The sequence below is a fragment of the Aulostomus chinensis genome, chromosome 11 (assembly GCF_037954235.1).
Source record: "Aulostomus chinensis isolate RoL2024-O1b breed Wild chromosome 11, RoL_Achi_v1.0, whole genome shotgun sequence".
Taxonomy (NCBI): domain Eukaryota; kingdom Metazoa; phylum Chordata; class Actinopteri; order Syngnathiformes; family Aulostomidae; genus Aulostomus; species Aulostomus chinensis.
Window position 1 is genome coordinate 15,773,826 of NC_141330.1, and position 20,521 is coordinate 15,794,346.

General features: G+C 40.9%; 2 protein-coding genes and 1 long non-coding RNA gene across 13 annotated transcripts in view; 1 reads left to right on the forward strand and 2 right to left on the reverse strand.

Annotated features, from left to right (window-relative positions):
- Positions 1-16,258, reverse strand: part of col14a1a (collagen, type XIV, alpha 1a) — a 150,628-nt gene extending 134,370 nt beyond the window's left edge. For 2 of the 7 annotated variants that reach the window (XM_086218867.1, XM_086218872.1), the window contains exon 1: positions 1,428-1,599. The gene's annotated coding sequence lies outside the window, so the exon portion shown is untranslated. Of the gene's footprint in view, positions 1-16; positions 183-1,427; positions 1,600-2,438; positions 2,552-2,677; positions 2,699-15,668; positions 15,787-16,087 lie in introns of those variants that run through there. The other 5 variants (XM_086218868.1, XM_086218871.1, XM_086218869.1 and 2 more) reach the window with 5 other exon arrangements.
- Positions 14,769-20,521, forward strand: LOC147253618 (uncharacterized). 2 transcript variants are annotated; one of them, XR_015118568.1, is made up of 4 exons: positions 14,769-14,830; positions 15,755-15,855; positions 16,121-16,209; positions 20,208-20,521. It is a non-coding gene; the product is annotated as an uncharacterized LOC147253618 (long non-coding RNA). The 2 variants fall into 2 exon arrangements; XR_015118567.1 differs by lacking the exon at positions 14,769-14,830 and having other exon boundaries at positions 15,594-15,855; positions 20,208-20,520.
- The window catches only part of LOC147253619 (F-actin-uncapping protein LRRC16A-like), a 63,481-nt gene continuing 60,510 nt past the window's right edge, over positions 17,551-20,521 (reverse strand). For all 4 annotated transcript variants that reach the window (XM_086218877.1, XM_086218875.1, XM_086218876.1 and 1 more), the window contains one exon: positions 17,551-20,303. In XM_086218877.1, coding sequence (XP_086075003.1) covers positions 20,125-20,303 — 179 coding nt within the window. In that variant the 3' untranslated portion in view covers positions 17,551-20,124. The remainder of the gene's footprint in view (positions 20,304-20,521) is intronic.

Below are 20,521 nucleotides of genomic sequence, written 5' to 3' on the forward strand. Positions count from 1 at the left end.
GGTCAAGAGGACCCACCTTGCCCCATGCAGCCCGGGGCACCAATCTGGATTAAGTTACTCCAGTCAAACGTCCACTTTTAAGACAATTACATAGCAGTGGTCCAGGCAGTCGAGACTGACCAAAGGGCAACAGTCGAACCCCTCGCCTACACAGGGCAGGCAGATGTTGAAACAGTGGAGGACTTTGTTGAAAAGAAGAGAGGAGAAAATAGAAGAGAAAAGAAGAGAAGAGAAGAAATAATCACTCCAAATTAAAATACAACTGACAATCAAATTGTCTTTTCCTCCTTCTCTGCAGTTCGACATTTTTCTGACACTTCAAATAGGGAAAATTTCAGAGTGCCATTGTCCGAGCACAGAGCTAACATACTCCTCTTCTCCCCTATCTTCTCTAGTCACCCTTCACTTTTGTTCCCTGCACCCTCTCCTCCACATTGCCCCCCTAACTCCCTCTCCTCCTCCTCCACCTCCTGCTGCTCATTATTACACACACAAGATGGGCTGAGACATCCCATCGTCTCTCTCTCTCTCTCTCTCGGGGAGGGAGACACCCGCTGACGGTGGTATGAATAAAACAGCACTTGTAAGAAAGTTGCTACAAAATTGAATTCCTCCCTGATGTGGAAGTAACCCTGTGGTTTGAAACAACTGCTGGCTCCTCCAATTCAGACAGTGTCAAAGGGCTGTAAAAATGACATTGCATATTAATAAGGATGAAATACTCCAGGAAACAGGATTGATTTTCTTTCATAGATCAGCGTCCAGACATCACGAAGGAAACGAGATGGACTGAAGAGAAACTCAATCCCTTACTTCTTCCTAACATGGCCACAAAATGAACTCGCAGCCACAAAAAATGATTTCTCCCTCATCCAAAATAAATTTAGATTACAACTTCATTTAATTCATACTCCAGTCAAAATATTATAGTCTTCAATTTGCAAAATGTACCCTTCCTGGCAGTGTAAAGATAAACTTTGGCTACTGGTTAATTGGTTGATGAAAAACAGAAACATGGCATTGCCTTCATGAAAACTAAGCAATCCTGCTGAACGTGCTGCTTATTTGCGGTATGAGATATTTACACATTCACATTCATAGTAAATCTGATGTAATTAGGAGACCCACAGGCGACCCCTGCTCTGTATGCACGCATCATAACAGTTTCAAGGCTGAACCTAAGAACATGCTGGCAAGATGTGGTGCAGTCAGATCAAATCAACTATTCATTTTTCCACCTGCAAGTTGGACTCCATCACAAGTCCCCGGGATTAATTCATAAGTGTTTCTCAGGTGTTCTTCTTGTACAGATTTGGGTCAAATACTCTGATTAACGGCGCACTCACACTCCATTCACGCACACCTGAGACCGACTCACACACACAGACACACACGCACGCACAATGAATGAGATCGCCTTCTCATACCTTTCCAGTCATAAATTCAAAGCGTCCGTTTATCCCCAAAGGAAATCCTCAGAATAGCAAAGACGGCTGCTGCCTCCCAAAGGATTCCTCTTTCGTCTCCCCCTTTCTCACTCCTTCTCTCCGGATACAATTCGCTCAGTCCGGAGTGGGTGTTTCTCTCCTCGTTATTCAGTCATCCCTCCCTCCAGCTATTCCTCCCTGTCCCAACCCTTCCCTCACCCCGGATGATCAGAGAGAGAGAGAGAGAGAGAGAGAGAGAGAGAGAGAGAGAGAGAGAGAGAGTGCCGCTGCGCAAAAACCTCCGCTGCTAACCCGCAGGTTTCAATCCGGCTTCAGACCTTCGGGGCACCATCATCATGTGCGCCTCCGTTATCACGACCGGACTTGTCGTTGGAGACAAATCCGGAACCTGTTTCTTTAAAACGGCCACATGGTTGCTGGGACTGACTGTCTTTACTTGTAAAGAAAAAGTCTGAGTGAAGCCGGTGCGCTCGGAGCAGGTGGCCGCCCTGCTGCGCTGCCACCTTTTATGTTAAAGACACAATGACGAGAGTTCTTCCATCAGCAGAAAGTAGCATTTGGATGTACAAAGGAAACAGTTTGATTGTAGTTGGACCCTACAGCCACATCTCCTCCCCAATACTAACAGGAGAAATATTAAAATGAAAAAGGGACATTTATTTCCATCCAATTTGTTTCCAAAACCGTAAAATTGTGATACTGAAATACTTCTGGACATTGCGGTGCGGTTAAGTCATAATAGCCTAAAAACAGAAAGACGTGTGTGCCACAATTGAAGCGCAAGTCTGAATCATCTTAAGACATTAAAGTGATTATCATTAGGCTGTTGTTTCATTAGGAAAGTTTAGGTGGCTAAATATATGCCTATACGATTTTGTTTCTTCTTTTTTTTTTTTTTGGTAGCAGCTTTCTGGTACTCGGTACATCCCGAAAAAAAAAGCAACGGTAGGAAACGTATTTACAAGCAACTGGAAAATGAAAATGTCAAACCTGTTGTAGAGGAGAAAACAGGAAACTTCAGCCGTAGATTAACTACTCCTGACATGTTGAGTTAAAGCTTAGGGTGACAAAATGCACTGTGAAATTAGCAAAATCACCTTTAATAGCCGTTTAATTCCCCATAATACCAGAAGCAGAGAGAGAGAAGTAACTATATGAACGTTTTTTCACGTATTCATTTGGTACCCATCCACTTATTAGCTAAAATGTCAACACAGGCATTGTCCTACCGTGCAGGATGATTGAAGGGCAGTAAATGTGGTTAACTGGGAGAAATGGGAGTTTGGAAAGGATACTGGGGTCTCTTATTATTAATATAGGAGTTCCTCTTCATTTTCTCAACTCTGAGCTAATCCTGTCTGGATTTTTTGAGTTGTTTTGCACTCATAAACAAGGCCCCCTTCACAGCCGCCATTTTCACAGGTCAAACCAGGTAAACACAGGTGTATGATGAAATTAATTAGGCTTCATGTCTATTTGTGTCACAGCCACTCAGACGAGGAAGTAGGAACAATTGGATTTCAATGGTTAAGCCAAGGTCTTTTTTTTGTATTGTGACAGCTAAACTAGAGCATATTTTTGGGGGCGACATGTATTTGATGTTGTTAATGCTCTTAAATGAAGTGGGACAGTTAAAAAGGGGAAATTAATTCTCTGCGATGCTTGGATGCAACGTGTTTAAAGAATAATTCAACATTTTGTGGAATACATGTAGGCTATTTGCTTTTATCAAGACTACAAGCATCCAATAAAGCCAGAGTAAGGATGCTGTTAGCATTGATTAGCATAATGACTTCCAAATGAGGAAAGAGAGTCTACAATCAGCCTGTTAAAAAAAAAAAATCACTGAAAAAAAAGGAGAACTTTACACACAAGTCCTGCCTCTGCTGCTGATGTTAACGTCATGATTTGCCCTGAGGGTGGAAGATTAGGCGTCATGGGAAACAGAAGCAGGTGAAATGTGCCAGTGGCGGGCAGACTTGAAACACTACATAACTGCACTCCAGGTGTGTCCCTGGGGCACTACACACACACACACACACACACACACACACACACACACACACACACACACACACACACGCTCTAGCCAACAACTGTCCAGATGCCATAAACACTATAATCAAGTGGATAAGGCTTCTCCTCCCTCCACTTCCTCCCTCCCTGTCTGGCTGTTGTCCTCTGCGGTCCTCATTTGTTTGCCCGTATCGCCAACATGAGACCACACATGCACATAAGGGTGGTAGTATGAAAAAACAACAACAAAAAACATTTACATGAATATAAATTGGGGTTCAGATCTACTCCTATATTTTTGATCCATAGTTAACATTCAGCAGTTTAAAAAAAACCGAGCTGCTTGCGGCGTGGGAGAAAATCCGCAAAAATTCAATCGAACTCAGATGACCCTGGGGTCAGCTTATTTATCACGTATATGAAGTGATTAACTGATCAGACCAGTGTCTGTTGTCACGAGCTGAATCAAAGTTCTATTTTTTTTTTGTATTGTTCACACTACTTTTTAAACCTTTGTCTACAACATAGAGTTGCTTCTGCTATTGCTTCGTCCTCTCATGTTCACCCAATATCACCCCAATAGGTAAAAAGTGGTATTACATTAGCATGCTCAACAACACAGAACATTTGGACCCAACTGTTAAACTGATTGCTTTCCTCTCTGTTGCTAATTTCAGTTAATTTGTTAGTTTTTAACTTATTCAATAGATAAAAAATAAATTAATCCTATGTCATTCAGCTGGTTAATGGAAAGAGCCCGCCATTGTATTATTTAATTTCATACAACACATTTGTTTTTCCCAGACTTGCAGCTGTGAATCTATTTTAGAGAAATTAAGACTGAGAATAATATTGCAGTGAATGATTGCAAATTGGTTGTCTGGTTAGAAGGTATTAACAATAATTAAGTGCAGTTTGCTGTAATATGCTTTGCTAAAATGGTGCATTATAAAAAAATACAGAGTAATCATTTTGGTTTAACTTTAGATTGTGAGTCATTGCAGTCCCAGGTGGGTTTGGGTTGGCAGCTCCTCTCTATGGACCCACAGGGCAGCAAACTTAAAGACCTGGCCGGTGGATGAACCACAGACTCTCTCTTTTTTCTTTTATCTTTTTATTTTTAGAATTTTTTTGCAATCCCTTCATTCTCCTTGATGTCTATTCCGTTCTCTTTTTTTCCCAGTTTCTATCCTGTTCTCTCTCCACAGTTCACCTCTTCCACTAATCTGTCCATCCACCTTCTGTCCAGCTCTCCATCGCCACTGTCCTTCCCAACTGTGGCTCTGCTGAATAAATGCATCAGTCACATGGTAGAGTTGATCACCAGGTCATTTAGCTCAGCACCATATGGTCCAACTGTGATGTTTTATAAAGTTTTTAATGTTATTCCACTGCAGCAAAGATGGGTTAACTGCAGGTTCTCTTCTCTGCTTGTGTTTCCAGCTACTGTGACATACAGAGGAAACTGTTCATGTTACAGATCGTTTTCACCTTCACCAGCCGTACAGCAGGAATATTAAATCTCATAATGCTGGTGTGTATGCTGGTGAAATATGACAGATCACACTTTTTTCTAAAAAAATGAAAACTGGATGGTATCAAACTGAAAACTTGGAAAAGTAAAAATCCTGACAGGCAATTATACTTAGCCTGATACTGGGAAGGTTTAGGGAAGTGTTATCCATAAAATACAATTTATTTTTTAAACATCCAACTGCATGCACACATATTTACTTGTTATGTTGTCTGCCTCTAAGATGTACTCTCCCCCCACCTTTGGAGAACCGAGTGTGGATGCTGCAATCTTCACATTTTTTTCAATTTTGCTGACATCCTCAGTGATAAGTAGTCACGACTGCTATCACCCGGTTTGCACTGGGCCGACAAATTGTAATAGCAGGTGATGAAATTCTGCTGCACCCCCTTATATAGGTTTCCTTCATCTAATTATGACAAGCAACTGTCTCCTCTACATTTATACAAAAACATAAGAGTGCAACGTTTCCTGCAACAGCACCCCCCCCCCCCCCCCCCATCATTTGCTAATAGAAGTGCGCATGTTGAAGCTTGACCTGGATGAACGATGGGTCTTTATTGCAGGGTATCAATCAGCGGAGCGAGGCGGTACGACGGACGGCTTCAGCTCTTATTACGACTGTAAGATTTAGGACAGAAAAAACTGCAACCACACGCAATTCAAAAAACTGCAGCTTGAATTAATTTGGTTTTTACTTCTTAAAAATCAGCGACAAACAAACAGTGACAAAGTGAGCCAGCAACTCACAAAGTGCAACTTGCAGCGCCTACATAAAGTATTTAGAGTCTTTCAAGTTCTCCAGTTTTTTGTTACATTATTTTTTGCTCATCAATCTATGCACAACTGAGCAACAGAGTCTGTATTATGTGTGAATAAAAAACAGACATATTATACTTACATAAGTATTCATATACTTAATATTGTACTTGATAAAGCACCTTTTAATGACACCGTCTGAGTCTTCGTGGAATTTATTCTAAAGTTTTGGCACACCTTTCTCTCATTCCCCTTACCAGAATCCCTCACACTGAACCAGGTTGGAAGAGGAGCATCAGTGCACAGATGTAATAATGACCGTAATGATGTTAAGAGGAAACTCTTTTTTTAAATAAATAACTGCAACTGGTGGAGGTAAAGGGAAGTTGAGGTCACGTACTTTACTCAACAGGTGGGTTTTCAAGTTTTTTGTTTTCAAAGGTCAAGAGACAGGGCTCCAAGCAGACAGACCGTCCCAGAGAGTGGAGGCTCCTTCATCTTAAGATTGGGGCCTGGTGTCCGGGAAGAGAGCAAGCCTGTGTCAGATAGCTGTGAGTTACAAGGCGGAGAGTAGGGGTGGAGGTCAGATCGGTACTGGTGGGGGCCGGTGGATGTGCACGATGTTTGGTGTGAGGACCCTGGCTGCTGAGTTTTGCACATATTGGAGCCCTATTGTGCCTTGCTGGGACCCCTGGACCGGACTCCATTCTAACAGTCCAAACAAGTGCTAATGAAGGTATGAAAGACTGATTGTGCAACTGTGTCAGAGAGTGGATTTGGTGAAAGATTTAATGTGAGTGGGAGGAGAGGGCGGAGTACAAAATGACACCCAGGTTGTGGGCCTTCCTTCCAGGGAAATTGCTTGGGAACTCTCGAGAGACGCTCTACTGGGTGCAGGTCCAATCTCTGGTTAGGCCACTCCAAGAATGGGTTGTACCGACTGGTCTTTACTAAGCCTGGTACTAATTACCAAGTTGTTTTTTTGTCATAACTAGTTTTTAGAACAGGTTTCAGGTTGGTTGCAGCAGTCAAACTTAAGTGCCCGCATGACTTTGGTTGTTTTTCTGCAACTGTTATCATGCTAATTTGTAGCTAATAATGTATTAATAAATGAATGAAATTGTCATGTAATATTACGGATGAGCAGTGAGGTAAGAAAAGAACTGTACAACCATTACAAGAACATGCTGACTGCCAGTCAAACATCAAGAAGTAGAAGCAGTCAGAAGAAGAAGAGAAGAGAAGTCAAGGAGGCCACAAAATGATTGTTCAGACTGTCAGCCTTTTGTCTGTAAATCATGCGAGATGTAAGTGATTACGACAGGCAAGTAATTGTTTCTCTAAAAAAAAAAAAAATCCATCACATCAACATTACTATCACCTTCCTTAGGTGACGGGACCAAGCAACAGAACAAGGTCTCTCCTTACGGGGATGTTGTTTATTAAAGATAGCACGATGTACAGTTTTCACTGTCACTCAAGTGAATGGCGGTGTCCAAACCACAAAGACAATGACAGTTGTTCTGGACCCTAATATCTTGGCGTCAACGGCCCTCCATGCCCTGTTTAAGCCAAAGATTTACACCTGGTTTACTAAAACCAAAGCTTGAATTAAGCTTGTTCAACTATGACTATTAGATTGGACTGCAGAGGTTCAACGGACTTATGTAAAGAGTCGATCATTCCTGTGTTTTCTAGGCAGCATGCTTTGGATAACTCTTTTGTTCAAATTTAAAAATTTTACTCAGCTTGACATCTTGGACTCTCTAAAAAAATGTTTCCACTCATCGTAACTGGATTATTCTCTTCATCCATCTTTCTATTTTAGCTAATCTCCCGGTTCCTGTTTCAGAGGCCACAGCTTGGTGCTGCCACCACTGTGTTTGACTGTAGGGATTGTATTAATGAGCTGATGCTCAGTCTGGTTTTCTTGTCAAATGCCGTAGGGAGTTGTGGCAAAACAGTCCAGTCTTCATTTCACCAGACCTGAGGATTTTTGTTTTTCTTGGATTTGTTCACGTGCCTTTTCCAAACTCCCAGCAGGATGTCATGTCCCTTTTACTGAGGAATGACTTCTATCTGGCTATTTAACGGCTGAATTGGAGGAGACCTGCATGCTTGTCCTGAAAAGTTCATCCATTTCAATGGGAAAGGAATTCAGGATCTTATTTATAGTAACCATCCAAGGATCTGAAGACCGCTGGAAATGTCCTACCTTTCTACAGACCTACAGTATGTCTCAATACGTTAGTGTCTCAACCTCAATTTTAATGCTGCACAGCCCAGAAGAGTAGTCCCTATTTCATTTTTAATTTTTGATAGGGAATAAAATCATTAATTGGGAGCAAAGCAGGCTGCAACAAAGTGTGGAGAATCTAGAAGAGTCTGAAAACTTTCCTTATCACTGTAAACAAAAACCTCCCCCAGCTCAATCTCCCTCTTTCACACAACCACAAACATACCTGAAGCCCCTTGCTCTACATTTTTCAGACCAGGAGATAACCTGAGGCAAAGGGCTTTCACACTGCCACAGTGACAGACAACCCAGGTCGCCATGTCATTTAGACACACAATGAGCTGCATTTAAACCAACCGAGGAAACAAACAGTTTGTCTTGTTAGCCAAAGTAAAGACCCAGAAAAGTTCAAATGGAGTTGACACGAATGGGCACAAACACACACACACACACACACACACACATACATGCATGCAAAAACACACATCGTTCCTGTGTTAATAACAGGCAGCAGGGTAATATGAAGGGAGCGGTGGACTGAAGTGACCTCAGCCTAGTGATTACTCCAGCTAGTCGCAGTCATTAGCCGGTTTGTCATCTGGTAACAGGATTTGTTCCCAGACCGCTGGTGACTTAAGGTCATTTATACATGATGTAACTTATCACGGTGGGATATATTGATGGAGGCCATTCATTTCAAGGAAATACTTGTTGAAGAAATCATTTCAGGCCATAGGCAACTGCCGGTCAGTCATTCATTGACCCAATAAATTGGCATATTTCACAAAGACTTTGTTTCCCAGAGGAATCCTGCTGACTCATGACCTTTTTTTTTTTTAAACTTAGGTCCTCAAAATGTGTGGCTTTGAGTGAAATGTCTAAACCATTATAAAACAAGTGACTAGGGAAATTTGACATTCAAGTTTTTGTTGGCCCTGCTTATTTCCTCATCAAGCACCACCATCAGAACATAAATTCATAGTCATTTAAGACTTAAGAGTGGTAAAAATGCATTAAAGTTACCTTTAGCTCTTCTTTGAGGTATCATTAGTACAGGGTAGTACATGTACCTGCCAAAGATCCATTCATTCATCCTCAACCACTTATCCTGTTCCAGGGTCGCGGAGCTCAACCCAGCTGTCATCGTGCAAGAGGCAGGACAAACCCTCAACAGCTCGCCTGCAGCCTCATGCCTGCAGATTACTGAGTGTTTTTCATTTACATTCTTTTTTCATTTACATTCTTTTTTCATTTACATTCTTTCATTCATGTAGTTTTAGTTTTTCTTTGAATTCAAACAAGGAACCTGTGGCCAACCAAGCAAAGGGAACAGAATGGGTGGAATGATTGACATACATACGTACATTGACATACATTAAAAAAAAACAAAACATCAGCACAAATTAAAGCACCTTAGTTACCATAACGGCACATTGTACATGTAACAATTGTGTGCCAAAAATATTGAGAGCGAGCAATCTTCTCTGGAAACAACCACCGCGATTTACTCAAGTGAAATGCTGTACCAAAAATAGGAAAGGAGGGAGGCATGCTCCTCCGTTAAGGGGGACATGGGGAAGAGCAAGAGGAAGAGGAGGAGGAAGGGGATTCAGCTTGAGCTCAGCAAACAATAAGCGGCAGGTAGAATGATTCAATATTTCCTCCAATGTGCAGCCATGGTTGATTTGCAACAGCACTGCATTACATGTCTTAGGAGGTGATTTGCTGATTTGGATGGGGCTAACCCGTCTGAACTAACATTAACACTTGATAAACATTTCATGAGGGAAAGCGATGATTTTCCTACATTTTGCAGAGACGCTGTTTGCCTGCATCCTCATTCAGGCTCGGAAAACTGCTTTTCCATCATATTCTCTCCAGTAGACTATAAAATGTATTTTTTTTCCTCTACCATTTATTTGGTGCAAATAAGATTTGAAAAGTAAATATTGGTTGACTTCCTCCCAGATTAGGAAGCCAAATTCACAGAGCTGGCGGCCACAGATCACGAGGTATTTGGCAGGTGTCTGTAATTTTTTTGCTTGCTGTGACTAGTCCTGTGACCTCGGGGAGGAGGAGGAGGACAGGAGACGATAGACGTGAGAACACAGTCATCACGGCTCAAAGGCGTTGAGGCCATCAAACATACACACTCCGTTTTTCTAAAACTGCATTAGACTTCTCATTTCCTGTATTTGTCAAATTTTAATTAATCGTGGCAGTGGTCACAGTCGCTGGCATTCTATGTCAATGAAATATGAAAGACTAAGGAATATTGTGTTGTGAGAGGTCGAATACAGATTTGTGTGAAATGGTTATGTTCTAAATTGTGTCTTTTAACTTTTGTAACCAATTAGCATGATCATGTATAATGCTTTCCCTTATCCTCGACTAACATTTTTCGCAGTAAGACCTGCCACTTGCTTTCAGCACATCTTCTATTCCTCCTGAACTCTCTTATTTTGGCTGCTGTCACTGTCATGAGAGGGATTTTTTAATATGTTAATAACTTGATCTTGGCTTTTGCTGCCTGCATTGGTGTGGCTTTAATTGGACCAGCTGGGCTTTTCAAATCTGAATTTGATCTAATAATATATGCAATTTGGTCATGCTTTCATCCCACTTTTTTGTGAGTTGGCCAGTGTTAGATGGGGACTCTGAACACAACATCGACAGTGGGACTATAGTTCTGTATTCCCTGAACTATACAGTACCTCACATTGTAGAACATGCAATGCATAAGTCATGAGTTTCATATCCAAAACAAAACCTTCTTGTTTAAGCTGTAACTAACAGCAAAACACAATTACTTTTACCCACAATTCCATTTTTAATGAGACCTACACACTTGATTTACTCGTTATCTGAATATTTAACACCTCAATCTCTTTCCTCTTTTGAGCTTTGTGTGTGTGTGTGTGTGTGTGTGTGTGTGTGTGTGTAAGAGTTTAATTTCCTGTGTGTATCTCCATGCACAAGGCTGAATCACAAACAGAAGACTGGGATGAATGGAGTCAAAGTGAAGGTTGGCTGCAGACCTTCTCTACGGACAAAGACGTAAGGACAGGTGAATAATTGGATGGACAGTATGGAGGATGGTGGTAGCTGCATCTGAAACAGCTTGTCCTTGTTAGCTTATCTGTCAGTCTACACAAAAGACAGAAGATTGGTTATCTTTGTTGTTAGCAAAGCCATCTAGACCCAAAGACCTTGCAACAACAGAAAGATAAAATAAGAATATGAGAATAATTACCATCAGATAAACGATATACATAATTGTTTTAAACCTCTTCGGGAACTATTTAATTTCCAACCAAGCGCAGAGTCGTACATCTTCCAAACAGCCCCACAATGAAATCAATTAAAAACCATTTCCTCAGCTGTGGAGCCACTATATTACAGTATTACACTGCCACCTGCTGGTATTTTTGAGGTGGTGCATTTATTCCTTAGGAAGAAGCAGGGCATCTGCTTTTTTTCATATTAAATTTATATGTTTCATTTCTGAAATTCAAGAAATGATGTACCAAATATTAACCACTATTCTTCCTCTGGTGGTAAAAGAAAAAATGCTGCTGTGGTACTGAAGTGAAGTTTAAATCAGGAATGTAATTGTAGTCATTGAAATATGAGGGAAAATAAGTTATCTATAAATTATTGTGAACAAATACTCAGAATGTGCAAATCAAACGATTTGTTGATATATGATTATTATGTACTAGGTTCCTCTGGATATACCAAACGTCCGTGTGATGGATCTAGTGTCAACTAGATCGAAATAGGAGATTTGAAGAGATCACTTGTTCCTTTGTGTGTTCAGGTCGTGATATAACATCGTTCCCAGTGAATGCAGCTGCTTCTGGAATTCTTGGAAGGGAGAAAACTAACCAGAATAATTTAATGTACCAATCAACAGCACGTTGAAGCCCACTGGATCACTAACAGGTTTTATGGGTACAGCAGGTACATTCTGGGACATACCTGCACATGCTAGACTTCCTGGACACGGTGGTGCAGGGGAGGACATCGATGTTGGCAAGAAAAGAACACATTGGTGGTCTTGAGAAGGGACACATTGAAACTGAAAGACAGCCACAGACACCAAACACTGCCTAGAGGAGGGAAGTGAGAGCCGGAGAGGAGAAGGTTGTGCCTGTCTTATCTGACTTTGTCCTATCTCCTCACAAGGAACTTCTTCACAATTACTGCCAGGTTGCATCACAGCCTGGGGTGGTAGCAGCCCTTCCCAGGACAAGACAGAGTTCCTCAGGATGATGAGGTGTGACAAGGTGTGCAGAGTGCAACCCTGGAACTACTCTGTCCTCTCTGGACCAAGTCTGTACCAGGTGCTGGAGCTCCAGATCATCAAGGACTGTTAACATCCTGACCTCGGTCCGCTCCCTCAAAGCCTCTAGGACTGAGAGGCTGGAGAGGTTTCTACCACCGAGCTATCCAGTTATTAACTCTGACCTCAACAGGGCCGTGGACGATTGTTGAAACACTCCGGCATTGAACCAAGGAACCAAAACCAAAACAAACAGTCACTCAGTCTCGGTTGGTACCACACACTTCTTAAAAACCAAACCTACTTTTGTAATAATCCCTCGTTCAATTGTCTGATTTGTTTGTTGAGAATCAGGAACGGTCGGTTCAGGGGAGCAGACGAACACGTTCTGACAGCGGTTCCATCTGTTTGGGCTGCTCGATTATGAGACTGAGAAAATTAGACATTAGGAGAGAAGAGAGGATCGTTGATGGTTCAGCTGGGTAACTCATGCGCCTGACCCCAGTTTCTCAACATTTTTGTCATTATTCTGTATTTCCTTACAGAAAAATCAAACTCAATCAAGTTTAAACTGCACTTTGGATCATATTAATCAAATTCAATCCATGGTTCACTGAAATTTTTAATAAATATATTTCCATTATTTCCCAACGACTTTCCATTTTCCATACATTTGAGGAAACGACTGCACATAGAAAATTAAACAGAAATCCATGTCTGAATTTATCTGAATGAGAAGCTACATGGTTTGTTGCAACATAAACATTTATTATTTCTCTGTTGATCATAACTGAACCATACATACTCTTTAATACTCAGATATCATGCAAAGTAAATTCCCACAACTATCCAGGAATTTCTTGCTTCAAATATTTTCAAAAACTTTTCCAAGCGTGGTATTTTAGAGTTTTCCTGTTTTTTTTCTTGACTGTATGAACCTTGTTTATATGAACAAATACTCAAATTTCTCCCGCTCATCTGCACGCCTGTTTGAGATTGTCTCCCTCCTAGAAACAAAAGACCACCTCACCTCTCTAACGGTCGCTAAAAAGCAGCCGACATCAGCAGAATCCTTTTCCCACCGTGTCCTGTACGACAAGGAAGCAACCCAGTGGAAAGCTGTTACTGATGCATTTGGGCTGCATTTTGCTCAAGATAAGGTACCCATAAATACAATGAAAAAGCCTCAGTAAATCCTGCAACTATTTTTTTTTTGAGTAATTGTAGTTTGTTTATAAGAATGGAAAAAAAAAACCTGATTAAAATTCAGAGTCAAGTTTGATGCGAAAAATAATCTTGACATTTTATTTTTAGGTCGCATCGCCCGGCCTTAGCTCCTGTTTCAAACTATGATGAAGGAACAAACACAGACGCACAGGGAGATGCAAAACACTGCACCGCGAGTGTTCAGAGAACGACTCGACTAATCCATCACACTAGAAGGCACGGAGGCAACAGCATCGTTCAGCTCTCTCAGTGTGTCTCTGCACGTCTGTGTGATCCCAGCTGGCGATGGCTCAGTCTGTCTTTTTATTATCTAGTTGTCTGTGTCAATAAAGGAGAAACAATAATTATCTGTATGATAGACGATGGCTCTGATGAAACTTAACAGTCTGCAGGACTGCGCGGGGCTTTGCTTTGTTTAACTCTGTGGGAACAAAACAATAAAAGAAAAGAAGGCTGAAGGAGACAAACCAAGATCAAAACGAGCAATTTATCAAGAATTAATAACGGAATTTTCCTGGGCTCACATTCTTTGTACATACATATGCAATGTTTTAAGAGTTCCTATTTGAGATGCAATGGAATATTTAGTCTGTCCCAAGAACCATAAAATTCTGGATATTTGCATCAGAATTACACTGCAGTTACCAGCTTAAATTGATCAGTCAGTTCTGTTTCATTAAATCTCTGCAACTACTGCAGACAGGCACCACACACACAAGCGTATGTCAGTCATGTCTAATATGAGTCAGTACTTTTTACAGTTGAGGCACGATCACAGTTTCACAACTGCTCTGTCTTAATTTTCCAATACTTTATGAACATGGCTTCAGGACAGAGGGAACAGAGCTCATGGAGCTGAGTGCTCACTGCACTCTGAGGAGGTTTCATCAAAAATCAAGTCTTGTAAGAATGTGGACAAGACGAGCTGACAGGAGAGACATTTCCCTGGGCCCGTATACATAATTTGATTAGGAAGGTTGGAAACTGCGGGACTGACAGGAAGTGGTTAGAGATTTTTTTAGCTAAAGTTATCAGGGTTGGAGTTTGACAACAAAGTTTAAACTGTTTCCAAATGTAACAAACATCAAAGAGATTAAAGAATGTACCTGTAGTAGGTAGTAGGCTCTGCAGACCTGAACTTGAAACACACCTGTTTGGATACTTGGACTTGCATTCAAGTGTCTTTCTATTAAAAGCTGAACTTGTTATTTTAACATCACCTGTCCCAGATATATTTATATATTTTGGACTATTCTGTAACATGAAAGTTTTTTACACCTGAAAGACGAAGACCACCAATACTCGGACTCATGCAGGGACTCCAGGTGAGCAAAACATGTTAGAGATAAGATGTATCTGTGCAAAGAGTTAGAAGCCCCCTGACTTGGTTTCATTGTAGGAGATAAACAAAGGTAATGTTACCGAAATGGAGTTGAACGATTAATCCCATTTTATTGAAATCATAATGAGGCCTTTGCTGAAGGCAGGAAGTGAGACATAATAAGTTATTAAGGTGGTCCAGGTCCCCACAAAATTTAAAAAAAAAAAAATCACACTAATGGCATTTTAATATGTTTTCCCATATAAATGTGAATAATTAAAAAGGAATCACATCGCAATTACATCGTCAGTCAAAACCTTTAAAATTAGGTTTTTGCATATAAATTACTGCTGTAATTCAAAATTACAATTTGGTGAAATGACCTGAAATATTAGCTCAGGCCAAGATTAGCTCAGAATAACATCTGTTTAAGCTAACATTAGCTCAGAATAACACTAGCTTCGGTTAAAATTAGCTCAGGCCATCATCAGTTTAGGCTAACATTAGTTCAGGCAATATTAGCTCAGGCCAAAATCAGTTTAGGCTAACATTAGTTCAGGCTAATATTAGCTCAGGCCAACATCAGTTTAGGCTAACATTAGTTCAGGCTAACATTAGCTCAGGCCAACATCAGTTTAGGCTAACATTAGCTCAGAATAACATTAGCTTGGGCTGAAATTAGCTCAAGCTAACATCAGTTTAGGCTAATATTAGCTCAGAATAACATTAGCTTGGGCTGAAATTAGCTCAAGCTAACATCAGTTTAGGCTAACATTAGCTCAGGCTAGCATCAGCTTGCTAGTAGCTGCTGTTATCGTTCAATACCATGAAAATTAACCCACCATTTCTTGCTGAAGAATCACTGTTGACTGCGTCCACCCTAAACATTTGACAACCAAATCTGTTTTTTCTGCTCTAAACTTTTAAGCTGTCTGCAAAACTCTACGGTTCGTTCACTACCGCTTCCTTCCGCCACCCAGGCGAGGTGAGGCGGTGCACCGCTTCTTCAGTGACGGTGATCGTGTGAGGGTAGGTTCAAAATTAAATAATTGATTTACGATTCAAATTTGCTGTCATTTTTCTTAAATATGAGAACAGGAGAGAATTTTCTGAGTGTGTTGAAAGTCTAAATATACTTTGGAGATTTATTTATAATACAAGTAGAAATACTGCCAAATGTACTTCAGGTGATGTGTTGGTCAAAGACAGGCAATGACACACCACTTTTCTGGTTTCAAAATGTAACTTTCACATTTCCAACCTTTCAGTCTCACGTTTGTCTCACTTCCCACAGCTCTGAACTGGAGATGAACTGGGACTGGAACTGGAGACAGATGGGGCCTGTCGGTGACCATCCATGCATCAGGGATAAGTCTTCTTCTGGTAAATGAGCACATTCCGGTTTTTTTTAACAGGAGATGAAATTCTAAACCGCCCGGATCCAGAATTTCAGAACAGCTATCGGTTTGTGTCATTAAAAAAAAAAAGCTCTGGGGGGGGGGGTATTTAACATCTGCAGTAATCTTGTGATTAAATTATTACATTTAATGAATGTAATAAACTGTTAAGCAGCACCTTGTGACAATCGAGAGAGCGGTGGAAAAGGTGTGCAGGGTTGAGATAGTGAGTGAACAGGTGAACTCAATCAGTCTTTGAGTGGGGCTTTCCAATCAGTGCTGTGGAATGGGGAGAAAAGGAAGTGAGGTAAGAGCAAAAAGACTGTCAGAATAAAATATAGGGCCGTCCACTACGGTATCAGTTTGACACCTGGGACATTCAGGGGCTGCTCCTTAAATCCCACCTGAGGCCAGACGGACTTTTTGACAGTGTCTTTTCTCTTCAAACATTCTATCACATTTGATGTGAGAATCAAAACAGAAAAGGCCAGTGACGGTGTGCTGTCTCAAAGTTCTCTATATTTTGTTTCAGACTCCATTATTTGTTTGTCCCCTCTCAAGCTCCGCCTCCCAAGGGTCCTGACCCCACAACCAGCCTCCCTCAGCTGGTCCCCTCAGCCAGGTGCAACGCAGCCCTTGAGCTCCGGAACGGCACAGAATCGCACGACAGATCCGTCTTTCTTGAACCATGTTCTCTTTCCAACCTTGTCGTCCTCCACGTGACAGACGTCCTCGTATGCAGACGTGCTGAGATTCCTGAGCAGCAGTCGTTGGCGCGTGTACGTCAGTCCTATCTGACCGAAATGAGACAGAAGACGCCACAAGGTGTAGAAGCCTTTCTGCCTCGGGTGAAGCTCCATGTACACAGATAGGCTTCACTGCGTCAATGTGGTTACGCGATAAAAAACCAGCCGCCGGCTGATTCTTAATTCCAGGATTATACAGCACATTGGGAAAAAAAGAAGAAAAAGTGTTTGATTTGGTAAAAGCACTACAACTCAGAAATGAGTTGCTCAAATGCTTTTAATTGAAGGAAGCGATAACTTTCCTGAAATAAAGCTGGTTTTATTAATGAAATACTGTGTCAGAGGGACTGGAGAATAAGTGCCTCTGTTATTCAGTGCACGTGAGAGTAAATGAATAAATGAGGTAACATTATAAAGTGCTTTGCGTTGTTAAGGTGGAAATATGAGTCCAGTTACCATTCTGAAAATCCGATGAGTGAAACTACACCACAGTCCTGACAACACTGGCGTGAACAAACGAGACATTTTGCAGCCTAGTATACTAGTATTTATCAATATATTAAAATGATTTCATGAATGCGGAAGAAATGTCCACTAGCTGAATGACTACGAGAAACATAATGATCCATAACTAGAAAAAACAACAAATAAACTTTGGTTATGTAAGTACATGTCATTTGTATGAATTTTATCCATTTTAAGGAGAGCTGGGTTTTTTTTTAACATGAAGGTAACATTTACTTTATTACATGTAATAACAAATACAGATTCATTGAGAGAATTATTTTTTACTTTTATGAACACAATGTACATGAGAGGAAAAACAAGAAAAGGACGAAAACATTGAGGCTTTCAAAAAAAAAATCAAAATATGTTACAAACAAACCCCTAGTATAGTAGTGTGCTTAGTAGCAAAACAATACAGGATTTGTTGTGTTCAGTTAGGCGTGTGAATATATCACATTGTGCATTTATTACACATTTATCTACACACACCTAAATGTTTGAAAGCACATATATACATACAGTACACCTCAGAGCCACATCATGCAGTCACACACACTTCAATGCAGGAGTCTAGACGCAGTGCTACTGGTTAGTTTCTCTGCTGTGCCAAAGCAGAAATAAAGTTAATGCTCCTTTTTCAGGACTGAAAAAGAAAACAGTGTTTGACAGAAACACAGCCAGCTGCTTCTGAAATCCCACCAACACAATAGCGCTCTTCACAACAAGCGCCCGCATCGCGGAAGGGTTCGAGCGGATCACGCCACGCAGGACGCACCCACGTGTGTTCTGTGAGTAGTAGCACGACAGCTGATCTCTATTAAAGAAAAAGGTGATGTACAAATTCTAGGACTTGATGATGAACTCAAGGACATCAGAGACACGTTAACGTATGTACAGAAACAACAGTGTTATTTCCAAGCCATTGTACTTGATAGAGATGTAAAACCAAATTGGAAGTTCAAAAAGACATTGATGGACACTACAGGACAAAGGTGCCACACTGAGACCTCAGGCTCTGGCTTGAATTAGACTCTGGAACAGTTACATGCAAGTTGGAGAGCTGGTGCACTGGTTGAGCTGAATACCTTCCGTTAGTGCTTCGTTTAGCTCGGCAAACAAAAAAAGTCAAAAGCTCACATCAAAGAAGAGCAGCTAAAGTCAAAGCAGGACTGAAACAATTCAGTCTGGATCTCGCAGACTTTGCCTTCCTTTATAGTGTGAAAATGAGTCACGCAACTTGATTTGAAATCAAAGAGAAGCCTACGGGTCGTAGGCAGAGATACAATTTAAAGAAAATCAGTTTGAGAAAGCTGCTTGCAGACAGTGCAGAGTAGAGCATTATAGCTCAGAGTTGACAAAGGCCAAAAGACAAGTTCCTTACAGAAAGAAATACCTATTCTAGAAAGAACCAAAACCCTGAAGAAAAATACTGTGGATGCAAAGAGCGTTTGACGGCTGGATAATCAACATATCAGGGGAATATTCATTAAAATGTCAGTACGCTGTCAGAAGTTCTGCATCACTACGTGACAAATGCCGCTATGCCACCAACAGGTTTATTATTACTTTTTATTTGAGTCAGAAAAATCAATTTATGTTTTTTTTGCCCAAGTGACACTGGAGAAATGTTGCGTTGGCGCTGAATGTCACTTACATGACAGAGACACACACAAAGAAAGCAGTTAAAGGTCAACTCCTCTTTTTTTTCCTGCAATGTGTAAACACGTGTTGGTTAACAGTGCTGAAGCCTCAGTGATTGGAAGTTCAAGTGTACCAGCATCGTCCAAAAGCACCAAACACTTGAGTCTTGAGGGGATTGCTTAATGCTTCTAGTCCTTCAGTAACAAGTCTGCTCACAGTTTTACTGTTAAGCTACATGAAATGTGATTTTTGTTTGTGCCCAGACTTGTCAGCCGAACCTGTTTTCCTCTTCAACAGATGAATTGCATAATGGATTCAGTAACCTCTGAAGTCTGCTGGGGAAAAAAAGGGAACTTGCATATCAAAATCTATACAAATATAGTGAGGGAACTAAACTGCTATTGGGTCCAGACCTGGTTGTATATTACACTTCAAGTACAGTACAGTGATAGTGGTATTGTTAGTAGTAAGTGTTTGGTCCCTGGGAGACAAGCTATTGCAAGAAATAGCAACAAGACACATTATTAGTAAAAGAAAGCGATTTGAAGTCAGAACTCATAGTTTCACAGCCTCTCTGACGCCCTCATGACTCGCCTGAAAAAGTCGTGCCGTTTCGATCTCGTGGGTTTAATGTCAGCGTCCATTGTCGGATCTCAAATCCTGAAAAACCCTGGCAGCAGGAAACACACTTGATGCCAGATTTGGAGAAAATGCTGTTTATAAGGAAGCTCTTAGTAAATGTAGCACAGTTTGGTTTAGAAGGTGACATCTTGTGAGTGAAAAATTGAATGACAATACATCTGCATCTTCCAAATATTAATGGGTTTAAAGAATTGAATCACAGTTGAAACTGTGTTTCCTGATAGGAAAGCAGGTTTCCTGCAAATGAAACATAATTTGTACTTTGCGGTCACAGGACTTTCAGGTACAACCAATTTCAATCACTGCTTTTCGAAATGAAAAAAAAGGTGAAGTTGGTCATCATTTTTTTTTGTTGCAAATCTGTCTTATATCAAAATAAAATCTTTGTCTGCCTCCTCCCCAGAGTCTGAAGATTTTTTGCCCACTGCTTTGTCCTTATTTGGGTTAGGAGGTTGGTCCTTGGTCTTCAAGAGGCCCGGATCCTCGGAGTTGGTGCGGAGAGGGCTGCGTCGCTGGAGAGAGTCGGACCGAGATGCTGCCCTCACTGAGGAATGAGAGAAAGAAAAGATGAAGATGATAATCATCAGGAACACCAAGGAAAGGATCAGCTACTTCTTAATTTGAATATTTATTGGCACATGAAGATTAATTCCCAAGCACTTTGCTCCTACTCATCCTTTAATACTCATCAACCTCACATGAGTGTTCAAATAAATCAGTTTATAAATGGATGCATAAATGAGTATCTCTCGTCCAATCAAA